Here is a 10,942-nt window from a genome sequence, read left to right on the forward strand (position 1 = left end):
GGGCGGCGGCCCGCCATTTTGACGGCGGGCACCGGAGCTGCCTTCCCCACCGTGCCGCAGAGTTCGCGGTTCCCCGTGGAAACCGGCCTTCGGGACCTCGGGTGGGCTGTTACGCTTACCAAAACCGAGTCTTTTGCCATTAAACTAAATCCTAAGGCACGTCTGAATTCCGAGAGTTCGGAAAACCGCTGGAGGGAGGCGGGTGTTCGCTGCGGCAGCCGCCTCCACCTCAGATCCCGAACTCCCACTCCCTCCCTGCTTGGCAGTCCGTTTCACACTCCACATCGTCCACCAGTGCCCCTCCGGCTTCCCCCACGGAGGAACTGGTGGGGCACGCTCCCGCCCCGTTCCTCATCCCCTCAGAGCCGCATACATGTGCTTAACACCTGTTACTGGGGTAGTAAGATACAGAAACATAAGCTTTTAACTACAACTTCAGTCCACCTTGCCTAAATAACCAACATCATACAGTTCAATGCCAGCAACGGCTTTCCTTCTTCAATCACCTTGCAGTATTTGGAAACTCGCCCCTCTTCCCCTACCTTGAAACTTAAAGCAGTTCAGAGTCACTACGTAAGGATTTTAAAACTTTTAATAAGCTTAAAAAATGTAAAACATACACTTAGTTTACACAGTGTACAAAAAATATTTACAAATACTTCTATTAATGCATAGAAACACCTGTAAGGAAAAACGCTGCACATAAGCATACCCATATACATAGAAAAACATTGTGCCTTAGGAAAGAAAGTGCCTTGTGCATTTAAAAATCCATTTGTGAACTCAAAATCAGTAGTCTTAAGTGATTATAGCAATTTTGAAATCACAGTGACATTTAAGTGGAATGCATGATTAACCAAAAACATTTAAGAGATTAACACAATGCCACAAAAATGCAGAGCTACGCATCCTGCTTTGCCACCCTCAGTGAACACAGAAGGACCACTCTATGACTTGCATCTCACCCGCTGCCTTTCCTGGAATTCAACAACAGCATTTAATAAGAACCTTGATGTAACTTTAGATAATGGCCCTGAAGTTTTGGTATACATTTCACTAAAAAGTAATGCTTAAAGAAACTTGAAGTTGATTTCTATACAAAGTGTTTCCCTGCATGTAACAGCAACCTGGGCCTGTCTGCTATATGAGACTGCCCCATAGTTCTGGGTTTGGTGTCTTTTTAAAGGAGGAAAACAGCCTTTATAGAGGACATAACCTTTGGAGGGGCTTGGTTCTTTTCACACAGGCACCTACGTGACACAGCCTGAGCTGCTCAGGATAAAACTTGCATCTTTCAGATGACACGTAACAGCCAGTAACCATTACAGGTAGTTCTTCCCAACAATGGAAGAAGCATGGGAAGTTTCTCTGCAAGACAGGCAGATGAGCATGGACTTGTTTGAACATCATTCCTACTTGCAATTTACATATGAATATGCTGAAGAATCACTTATGGCAAAAATCAAGAATGATACATTGGAAAAAACTTTCCTCAAGCTACGCAAAACTGACAACTGCAGCAACCACACTTTCAAATGAAGCTGGGTAATTCCCAGCAAATTATGCAGACTTCTAAGGACTTGGATCACAGGAAAGCTCCAAAACCAGAAGCAGATTTTTGTATTGCAACAGGTATTTTGCTGAACTGAAAGCCTGCAAAGATGTCATGTGACACTTTCAGTTCATTAGAAGCTATTACAGTCAAATTGTATATGCATCTGAAAACAGGAGAAGCCCACCTCCTTGGAACTACCTATCTTCCTTTACAGAAAGATTGTTCTCTGTCTCTTACACCTCTAAACACCATGCATCTGAGTCTCAACAGCATAAAGTTGCACTACACATCTTCACATTCAAGACAACTTAAAACAGTTGACAGAAGGTATTCCCCCACATTTGGTTCAGTCTAGAAAATACTGCACAGCATCCACTGAATCATGTGAGCAAGCCATTGTTACAGGAGCCAGTTTGCCTTGAAATCACTTCCAGGTTGTTCTCATTCACGACAGTCTTGTAATGACCTCTTCCTTTGGCCAGCATCTCAGACAATAAAGAGCAGATACTCAGGGTAACTTACAAGTTGCTCTGAACTCAAACTGTACATTAACAGAAATCAGTATACAGTTCAGCATGTCAGCAGTCTAATTTCTTCAGCTGTTCATATGTCAAAAAGAACTGCAACAGCTGATTAAGGAAAACTGTTTCCTGTTCACGCAGTGCAAAATGGTCACTTCACTTCTAAAGGACAGCAGCATCTGTGTGAAATTTTGCTCTTCTTAGTTCCCTCCTATGTAATGGTGCTGGTTGACCATTTTTGTTATGCAGAACAGTAAAACTTGCTTCAGGGCACTCGTGTACATCAAAAGCTTTAAGGCTGGTGATGCCACCTGCATTCCCATCCCTGTTCCTCAGGATCTTAAACACAGGACTGACAGGAGAGTACTACAAAAGCCCTCAGAGACTTCACTCACTTAGCTTTGATAAGCTAAAGTAGATTTGCTCATGATAAAAAAAAAAATTACTACCAACCCACTTCCCAGGGTTCCAATCAGCTGGCTCTTGAAACACAAACCAAGTTGTGTGAGACTAAGATAAATAGAAAAAGACTTCATGGCTAACTGCCAGCAGTTTCCCTAGTTCTAGAAGTAGCCCCCATTTCTAACTCATCTGGTCAATTTCATTTAAAACTAGGCTCCAAACTAAGGAAATGGACAGGTATGAAATTGGAGGAACAGAAAAGTGTTTTGCAAGATGACATTCTAATATTCACTGTGTGAATCACAAATTCAATCTGACTAGCAGCAGTTGACAAGAAAGTGGTCAACTACACCATGTTCCATTTATAAAATGGGAATATTTGTGCTGACATGACACTTTCCACAGAGCACTCTGTGAAACTGTCTGTCAGTACTTGCTGTTGTATGGCTAGCTTAATAGTTTTGCACACCTTTGAAAAAGGATACAATGATATTCCAAGGACCAAGTCTTAACCAGTTTGGCCAAAACCCTTTATACAGAGCAAAAAAGCCTTCATTCTTCCATGTCTGGAAAAAAAAACACACCGCAAGAACACACTTATGTAATTCTTTATTAGTGAGAAATCTAAAGAGCAGCTCAGCTAACAAGATTCTATACCACTGAAGGGGACTACTTAGTGCTGTAACCTTGATTTAAATATATTATATGATGGGACAAGGACACGTTTCACTAGATAAAGCCAAGATTAGTAATGCCTGCATCATTACCTGGCAGGTAAAGACATAGTCCATGTCATTTAGTACCCAACCCAGATTCATCCTAATTGCATTCCTGGACTTGTTTATTTTCAAAAACCTTGCAGAGAGCAGCATGTAAACCTGCAGTTCATGTTAGGCATCCCCTTGAAATTTTTCAGTTTGCTTTATGGACTTCACAAAATTGCACTGGACAGTGTGACTTGGACTGTTAAACTGGACTGTTCAGTCAACAGCAGCTTCCTACCCACTATTCCCCATGTAAAAGGCCATCATGCTCCTACCTCATACCCAATTTAGGATTGAAGAAACCAAGCCAAAATCAGAGACTGACATTGCCTTTGGCTGTACTAGGCTTCCTATTATGCAGTAAGCAACAGAGAAAAGCATCTGCCCTGGAAGATGCTGTTCTTTAAGAACTGACCTATGAAATTACCGTTTCCTATCAATATCCTAACATCATAAAAAGTTAAGTAAGAGACAGTGCTGCTGAGAGACTTAGTCTACTCATCCAAGTACCAAAAGGAAGTAAGTGCCTGCAGCACAAGCTAACTTTCTTCCTGCCCTTCTGTCAAGACAGTAGATAATTTTCACACCAACTGCATTACTGGCAGTACAGTCCTTCTGAGCATAAGGGCAAAAAGCACATTTAAGTTTCCTTAAAAGTTAATCCAGGTAACTTGGTGTAGAACCTCAAATTGTTCCAAAATCACTGCTTGATGGCACCAGTTTCTACTTATGCTGATACATGAACTACTTACTTGTAACAAGCAATCCAAAGTACCCTTATAGTTTGAGGGTCCTCCATGTTGGCTTCTCTGATTCATCATGCGTGTTCTCACAACATCAATTGGGTTGGATGCAACAGCTCCAGCTAATCCACAAGTAAAACTTGAGCTAATAAAAGAAAGGTTTAATGCAATTTGACCTAGCACATTTAAAGGTGCACAAGAATTCCCCCTCCCCAGAGAACATACAGTAATAATGAGTGACTACTGCTTTTAGTTAAAAGGAACTGTCCTGGTTTCAGCTGGGAGAGAGTTGTCTTCCTAGTAGCTGGTACAGTGCTATGGTTTGGGTTCAGTATGAGAAGAATGTTGATAGCAACAACTGAAAACATCAGTGTGTTAAGTAATGTTTAGACTAAGTCAAGGATTTTTCAGCTTCTCATGCCCAGCCAGCAAGAAGGCTGGAGGGGCACAAGCATTTGGGAGGGGACACAGCCAGGACAGCTGACCCAAACTGGCCAAAGGGGTATTCCATACCATGGGATGTCACGTCCAGTATATAAACTGGGGGGAGTGGGGGGATCGCCACTCAGGGACTAACTGGGCGTCAATCAGCGGGTGGTGAGCAATTGCACTGCGCATCATTTGTATATTCCGATCCTTTTATTATTACTGTTGCCATTTTATTAGTGTTATCATTATCAAAAGTAGTTTCTTCTTTTCTGTTCTATTAAACTGTTCTTAACTCAACCCATGAGTTTCACTTCTCTTCCCAATTTTCTCCCCCATCCTGCTGGGTGGGGGAAAAAGTGAGTGAGCAGCTGCATGGTGCTTAGTTCCTGGCTGGGGTTAAACCACAGTTACACCAGCTAATACATGTGAAAAATTATTTTTATTTACTATAAAGCATCATTTTGAAGATTTGATATACAGCCCTTACATACAATTTTGGTATACCTGAAGAAACGTTTGTGCCTCTGAAAATAGCAAATATTTGATTGGAACTTTCCTCTAACCTCAATTTGCAAAGCTGAATGACTCAGACCATCCACAAAACAAAATTCTATATTCAAAAGAAAGTTAAATCCAAGTCCTACATAAAATTAGCTTCCATGCCATGTGCTACCAGTTGAGATGCTATTGCATTAAAAAGTATAAACACATCAGAAGTATATTTACATCTAGAATAATTACAGAAAAATCCCTCATAATGAGAACTAACCAATGATGAGCTATGCAAACAGTTATCATTATTCAAACTTACAGGAAGTGAGTATATACTGTATCTCCCATAAATCCAGACATAATTATGTGCTTCTTGGTAAGGTCATACACTGGCAGTTCCACTCCAACAACAATAGCAGCTCTCTGCGCTGTCAGTGATACTCCCTGTCAGAAGAAAGGATATAGTTGAAATTTAAAATTGAACTTTTGTGCACCATCAGAAAAACCTAGCTTTTACAATACAAAGCAACACACCACGAATGCGTTAAGAACATTGTAAATTCAAATAAGACTAATTAGTAAAAGTCTTACGCATATGTGCTCCAAAAATGCAAATTCAAAATCACTTTTCCACACTGAATGGCAATTTCAGTTCCTTTATGCCATCCCATCTCTGCTTAACATCTGAATTCTTACATCAACAGTCAGCTAAGACCTCAACAACCAGGTGATACTGGCTCCCCTCACTGCTAACTGAAAAACTGACAAAGGAAGACGAACAGAAAAAATGGAAATCAAGAAACTTTGCAGAGAAAAGCACATCAATAGAAAAGCATTTCTATTTTCCAGCTGTTTCAGAACAATTGTCCATTCTTGGTCTTCAGTTATTACAGTCACTGACTGTAACTGGCATAAGAGACAACGTACAAGACTGAGTACAAGAATTCCTGAGCTAGAGGGGATGTTCATTAATACACTAAAGAACATTTGGAAGTAAAGGTATCTTTTAAAAAGAACAGAGCAGACAGAGAAGTGCCTTGCAAAGGGTTGCTGAACTGATCCTAGAGCCAGTCACCATAATTTAAGCTTCCATTTGTTTCCCTTTTTTTTAAAAAGTGGCGAATCCTTGAACGTAACAGTGGCAGTAACTCTTTGTCAAAATGCACTGAGACACCAGCAGTGAAGTAGTCATGACAAATTACACACATATTAGCTACTGACTTCTCCGTATTTTGGCTGAGAATACTGTAGAAGTACGTGAAATTCAGTTGAGCAAGAAAGCGTACTTGAAGCGTAGAATATAGTTCAAAAAAAACTTACCTTCCATAATCCTTTAGTGCCTTCCTTTTGGTAAATCTGTATGAAGTTGCCCATCATTCCTCCTTGAATCACACTACCTTGGGCTTGCATTCTGATCTGAAATTCATTTGAAGATAAAATTAGAAAATAAATACTTTTCAAACATACAACCCATAATAGTTTAATACAGTTTCATTAACATTTGAAGTTACAATCTTTTAGGTAGTAAAGTCAACTTCTGTTTGACTACAGATTAAGAGCTGACATTATCATAACCATGATGCAATCTTTCGAAGCGCCTTAACTATCCAAATGCAGCTGCTAATTTTGAACGAGTACGTGGTGTAGTTCTTAACTGCATTAAGTCACTTCTATTTCTGTATTTGTACGCTACTCCATTTAGATTAGACTGACAGATGGGTTCTGCAGGATGTTCTTCACAGTGTTCTCACAGGAACATGTGAAAATGAAAGGTTAAAAAGATTAATGTTTCAGCTAGTGAGATCCATGGTCTTTGACCTTGAGTACTTCCCAAGAATGTCCTTGGGAACCTGCCATGGTAATCACCAAATACAAGTTTGGTGACAGGCAAGTTGGTACGGGGACATAATTTTGGGAAATAACTAATTGAAGCTACACTTGAAATAGAAGCTTATATTTGAAATGCCTCTACATAACCACACTAGCCCTATGAAGCATAAAGATTTTAGTAGTTTTAGAAGAACAGAAAGAGTTTTCTTGAATTTTTCATTAGAGGCAGTCATGTAAGTTACATGCTACAGTTTTGCAAGTTAAATACCATCAACCCTTCTAAATAACTGGAAAAGGAGGTCATTGACTATCATTAAGCTAACAGCTTCTTAAAGAGGTGATCCTTCACCAATTCACTTTGACTGATGCTGGAACACTTTTTCCATGGGACACTGGATTGCAAAGCCTCTCTACAGGATTAGAGAATCACACAGTACAAGTAGCACTCACTGAAACTCTTGCCTCTGAATTGATCTTCACCTATTTTGAGCTCTAGAAGCATCCTAGTGCAAGTGTTACCAAAAAGTATAGATGAAATATACAGTGTGGCTTCCACACAAACACTACAGCATGGAAGTTAAAAAGAGTCATCTTAAATTATTCTCTCCCCACCCCCAGAAAAAGCTATATGGATCCAACTACCTCCCCAGCCATCAGTTTCCTGGTGCATACTTCCAAATAATCAGTATAGACCAGAAGGCCATTCCAAGAATTCAGGACATTACTGATTTTTAAAAGTTGAGATGAGAATAAATAGGGTTACAAAACAACAAATCCTATATTCATCAGGAGATTCTGCATTTCCTCAAGGAGAGGACAAAAACCAAGGACAAAGTCTACGTAACACATAATTACCTTTAAGACATCTGTAGGGTTAGCAATAGATGATGAGATTACTCCCGAAAGAATGCCACATAGAACATTTATCATCAGGGTTTCATCTATTCCATAAACAAAGAAAAAGAGTTTAGCTGCAGATTTACAAAGCTTAATATGCCTAAGGGCAGGATGATGCCACCCCTTCTTTAACCAGAGAGAGTGCCAATTACAGAAGCCTTAAAAACTGCTCTGACAAGTTTTCCTTGCCGACTCACTTTGCTGTAATTGGTACAAGGAATGTCTTAGCAGTAGCCTTGGTTCAAACCACTACAGTAAGATATGAAATGGAAACAACCAGCTTCAAGCAAAACAGTCCTCAATTAAATTGAAAAAACCCACTCACCTTCTGGATGCTCAACAAACATTCTTTTAAAGCTCTGGTAAGTGCCTATTTTTATAGTTCCATATGAAGCTTGCCGTAACATTGCAGGTGCAATCCTGTAAAAATAGGCAGTGATAATATTTATGCTCAAAATTGCAAAAGACTGATTAGCAAATACTTTTTAGAGCAGGAGAGACTGAACACAAGATACCTACCAGAGGAAGGTTTGTTCATTTAAATCAACAATTTAAATTCACTATAGACGAAACAAGCTCTCCTGGTTTTTGTTTTGGGTTGGGGTTGTTTTTGTTTTCGGTTGGGTGGTTGGTTTTTTTTGGGGGTGGGGAGGGGGGAATTATTGTTGTTGTTGTTTGGGTGTTGTTTTTTTTAACTAAAGCCTGCAAGAACATGAATAAACTGTGGAAGGATTATTATTAGAGCATACCTCAACTTGTGATCTGTAACTGGCAAGCTTGTCTGAAACATAATCTGCAGATTACATCTTTCCCCCACCATCCTGCATGTTTTAAAGATAAGTATGCCATTTATACACAAAGGTTAATTCAGTTTTTCTTCTGAAACAGAACAGCCATAGCAGCATGGTATAGAATAACTTTAGGCTTAGCTGGGGTTTTTTTTCAAGTTTTTTTTAGAAAACATGAAATGCTATTGCAGAGTGCAAAGACTGAAGCAATCAACTTCCAGATTAATTGAAGCTAACCAAACACCTTGTAAATCAGAGGCCCAGGAATTCACACTCTATGGGCTTATACTTATCAATATACTGTTCATAAACCATTACTGCAAGTCAGTTAATTTTACCCAGAGTATAAGGCTTTCAATCCTTCTTCTCTGCATATTCTGACTAGCGCATGCACCATTCCACGGTAGCGTATCTCTTTATATTTGGCATCATTAACTTGACCTTGAACCTGCAGACGTGTTTTGGTCAGATCAATGGGGAAAGTACCTTGAAGAAAAATCAGAGAGAAAATTAATCAAGTACTTACCTAACCAAAGACAACAAAGAACATGATATAAGAAACAACAGTGTTCATTATATACTAAAACATATAAAAACACTCCCAGGGAAGAAAGTCTCCCTTACCAAGACTTTCTTCTAAACCAGTGGTTCATTTTATATCACCCTGCTGCTTCTAAAAGCTTGTCAGAAGCCCTACCTACTTCTCATGTTTACATTTTGCATCCACTATATTTTCAGGCAACATGGTATTGCCTGGTTGTAGACAGCCACACTGAACAGGACTCTGCAATCACAATCAAGTAGAGTTTGGGTGTGTATTCTACCAACATCTTCGAAGAGCATTTCTTTGAAAGCAAAGAAAGAAATCCCATAGGACAAGCTATACAGATTCAAGTCTAGAATCTAAAAAAGCAGTAGCAGCAGTATCCATTTCTGTTACTACTTTCCGTAGCCTACTGCTATGTCAAGTTCATACTCTCCATCCTCCCTTTATGAAAGGGTTCAGAAAGATTATTCTTCCAGACCTTATCTTTAGAAAACAGACCAGCTCAACATTCAATACTCACCTAAACACTAACAGCAGTCAGTATTAACTACATCTGTTCTAACACAATTTACCAGACAAGCAAGGCTTTTATGAATTGCTTGTCTTCCACACAAAGCTTTTGGTATTATTGACCATGTTAAGTCAAGTCATAGAAGAGAGGTTTCAAACTCAAGTTTTAACAGGATTCATATGAGAAGGTAGAATAGAAAAACAAAATAGTTTTAAGTGTAATTTTATACTACATCTATGTTATTAGACAGACTTCACATGCAAGCCCACCATGTCAGACTACGCTCTGCTACTATGAAAAAACAGATGTCCTTTATAGTCATGTACATGCATTTCAGGTAAGACTTTAAAAGGATGTTAGTATTTTAGGTTTGTCTTTAGAGTAGGCACTAAAACATCAGATACACCATCTCACTATAGCAATTATTCCATGTTGCACGCTAACTGAATCTAAGTGTTCAAATCTAATCAGCCACTTGCATTCAAGAAAAGAGAATTTAAACTGCAACACAGCTACTGAGAAAAAAGAAAAATTTTACAAGCTGAGCTTAACTTGTCTATGAGAGAAAAACAAAAGCTGTGTATACTTATGACCACTGTCTAGGAACACATCAACAAACAGCAAATACCAGAATCCAAAGGCAAAGTTCATAAAAAAAACAAAAACCAAAAAACAACCCCCCCAAAAAAAACCACAAAACCCACACTAAAAAAAACCACAACAACCAACAAAAAAACCAAAGACTTATATGGGACATCAGTTTACAGACAGAAGTGTTCTGACATTGTAACAGAGTCCTGAGCAACTCTTCAGTCAGCATTAAAGAAAAAAAACTCCTATTCTGTAGACCACCATATGCTACTGTGTCACAGACAGCATGGAACCAAGCTTGTTTTGGAAGGGATTTTCTGGGTAAAAGAAATCATGTGAACAGTTAAAGGAAAACCTTACCACATTCTGCAGTGATTGATGCTAAACCTCCATAGATAAAGGGCTTCCAGTTTAGTGCTGACATTATTGATTTTTCTTTCTGTGAAATAAGACAATGATTTAATGCTTCTATAACTACATCTGTTATATATTTATACATGCTAACATTTAATAAAACTTTGTGCCTTGTCCATTTAAGATGGACCTTCCAAACCTGCTAAGGGTAAAAGCATTTAATATCTTTGACAATCAGAAGTCAGTCAGTAATACTGCACAAAGGCATCTGGGTTCAAATCAATGTCTCCACTACATATTTGGGCCACCGCTATCATCAGCATGCAAGGTTAACGTAGTTTGTCTCCCAGGCATGATTTTAAGGAGCACTGCAGTGAATAGCCTCCAATGATTCTTACCAAGCTGAATTACTTTGACTACACCCTGCAATCAAATGGAACTTTAGGACAGTCATTACCAAACTTCTGTGTCCTGCCCCGCCGCCCCCCCCATCAACATTAACATGGGCTGGTATACCT

At 39.2% G+C, this 10,942-nt stretch overlaps 2 protein-coding genes across 2 annotated transcripts in view; both read right to left on the reverse strand.

The window, feature by feature from the left end:
- COG3 (component of oligomeric golgi complex 3) overlaps positions 1–285 on the reverse strand; it is a 31,818-nt gene extending 31,533 nt beyond the window's left edge. The window contains exon 1 of the mRNA XM_010583444.1: positions 187–285. Within this exon, the coding sequence (XP_010581746.1) occupies positions 187–285 (99 nt within the window). The remainder of the gene's footprint in view (positions 1–186) is intronic.
- Positions 286–1,236: 951 nt separating this feature from the next.
- Positions 1,237–10,502, reverse strand: SLC25A30 (solute carrier family 25, member 30). Its single transcript, XM_010583408.1, has 9 exons — positions 10,431–10,502; positions 8,760–8,907; positions 7,959–8,053; positions 7,592–7,677; positions 6,227–6,322; positions 5,226–5,350; positions 3,995–4,130; positions 2,964–3,044; positions 1,237–2,175 (listed from the first exon to the last, which is right to left on the reverse strand). Exons 1-9 carry the CDS (start codon positions 10,492–10,494, stop codon positions 2,134–2,136), a joined length of 873 nt encoding a protein of 290 aa, XP_010581710.1. The 5' UTR covers positions 10,495–10,502; the 3' UTR covers positions 1,237–2,133.
- Positions 10,503–10,942: the final 440 nt, after the last annotated feature.

This window comes from Haliaeetus leucocephalus, unplaced genomic scaffold (assembly GCF_000737465.1).
Source record: "Haliaeetus leucocephalus isolate CR32 unplaced genomic scaffold, Haliaeetus_leucocephalus-4.0 Scaffold897, whole genome shotgun sequence".
Lineage (NCBI taxonomy): Eukaryota > Metazoa > Chordata > Aves > Accipitriformes > Accipitridae > Haliaeetus > Haliaeetus leucocephalus.

Excerpts from the sequence above, each read along its gene's own strand:
- SLC25A30 (XM_010583408.1), bottom strand. The coding sequence starts at position 10,494 with ATGTCAGCACTAAACTGGAAGCCCTTTATCTATGGAGGTTTAGCATCA. Across the intron at positions 6,323-7,591 it reads ACCCTACAGATGTCTTAAAG|ATCAGAATGCAAGCCCAAGG; the intron begins GTAATTATGTGT and ends AATGAATTTCAG. Across the intron at positions 5,351-6,226 it reads GCACTAAAGGATTATGGAAG|GGAGTATCACTGACAGCGCA; the intron begins GTAAGTTTTTTT and ends TTCTTCTGACAG.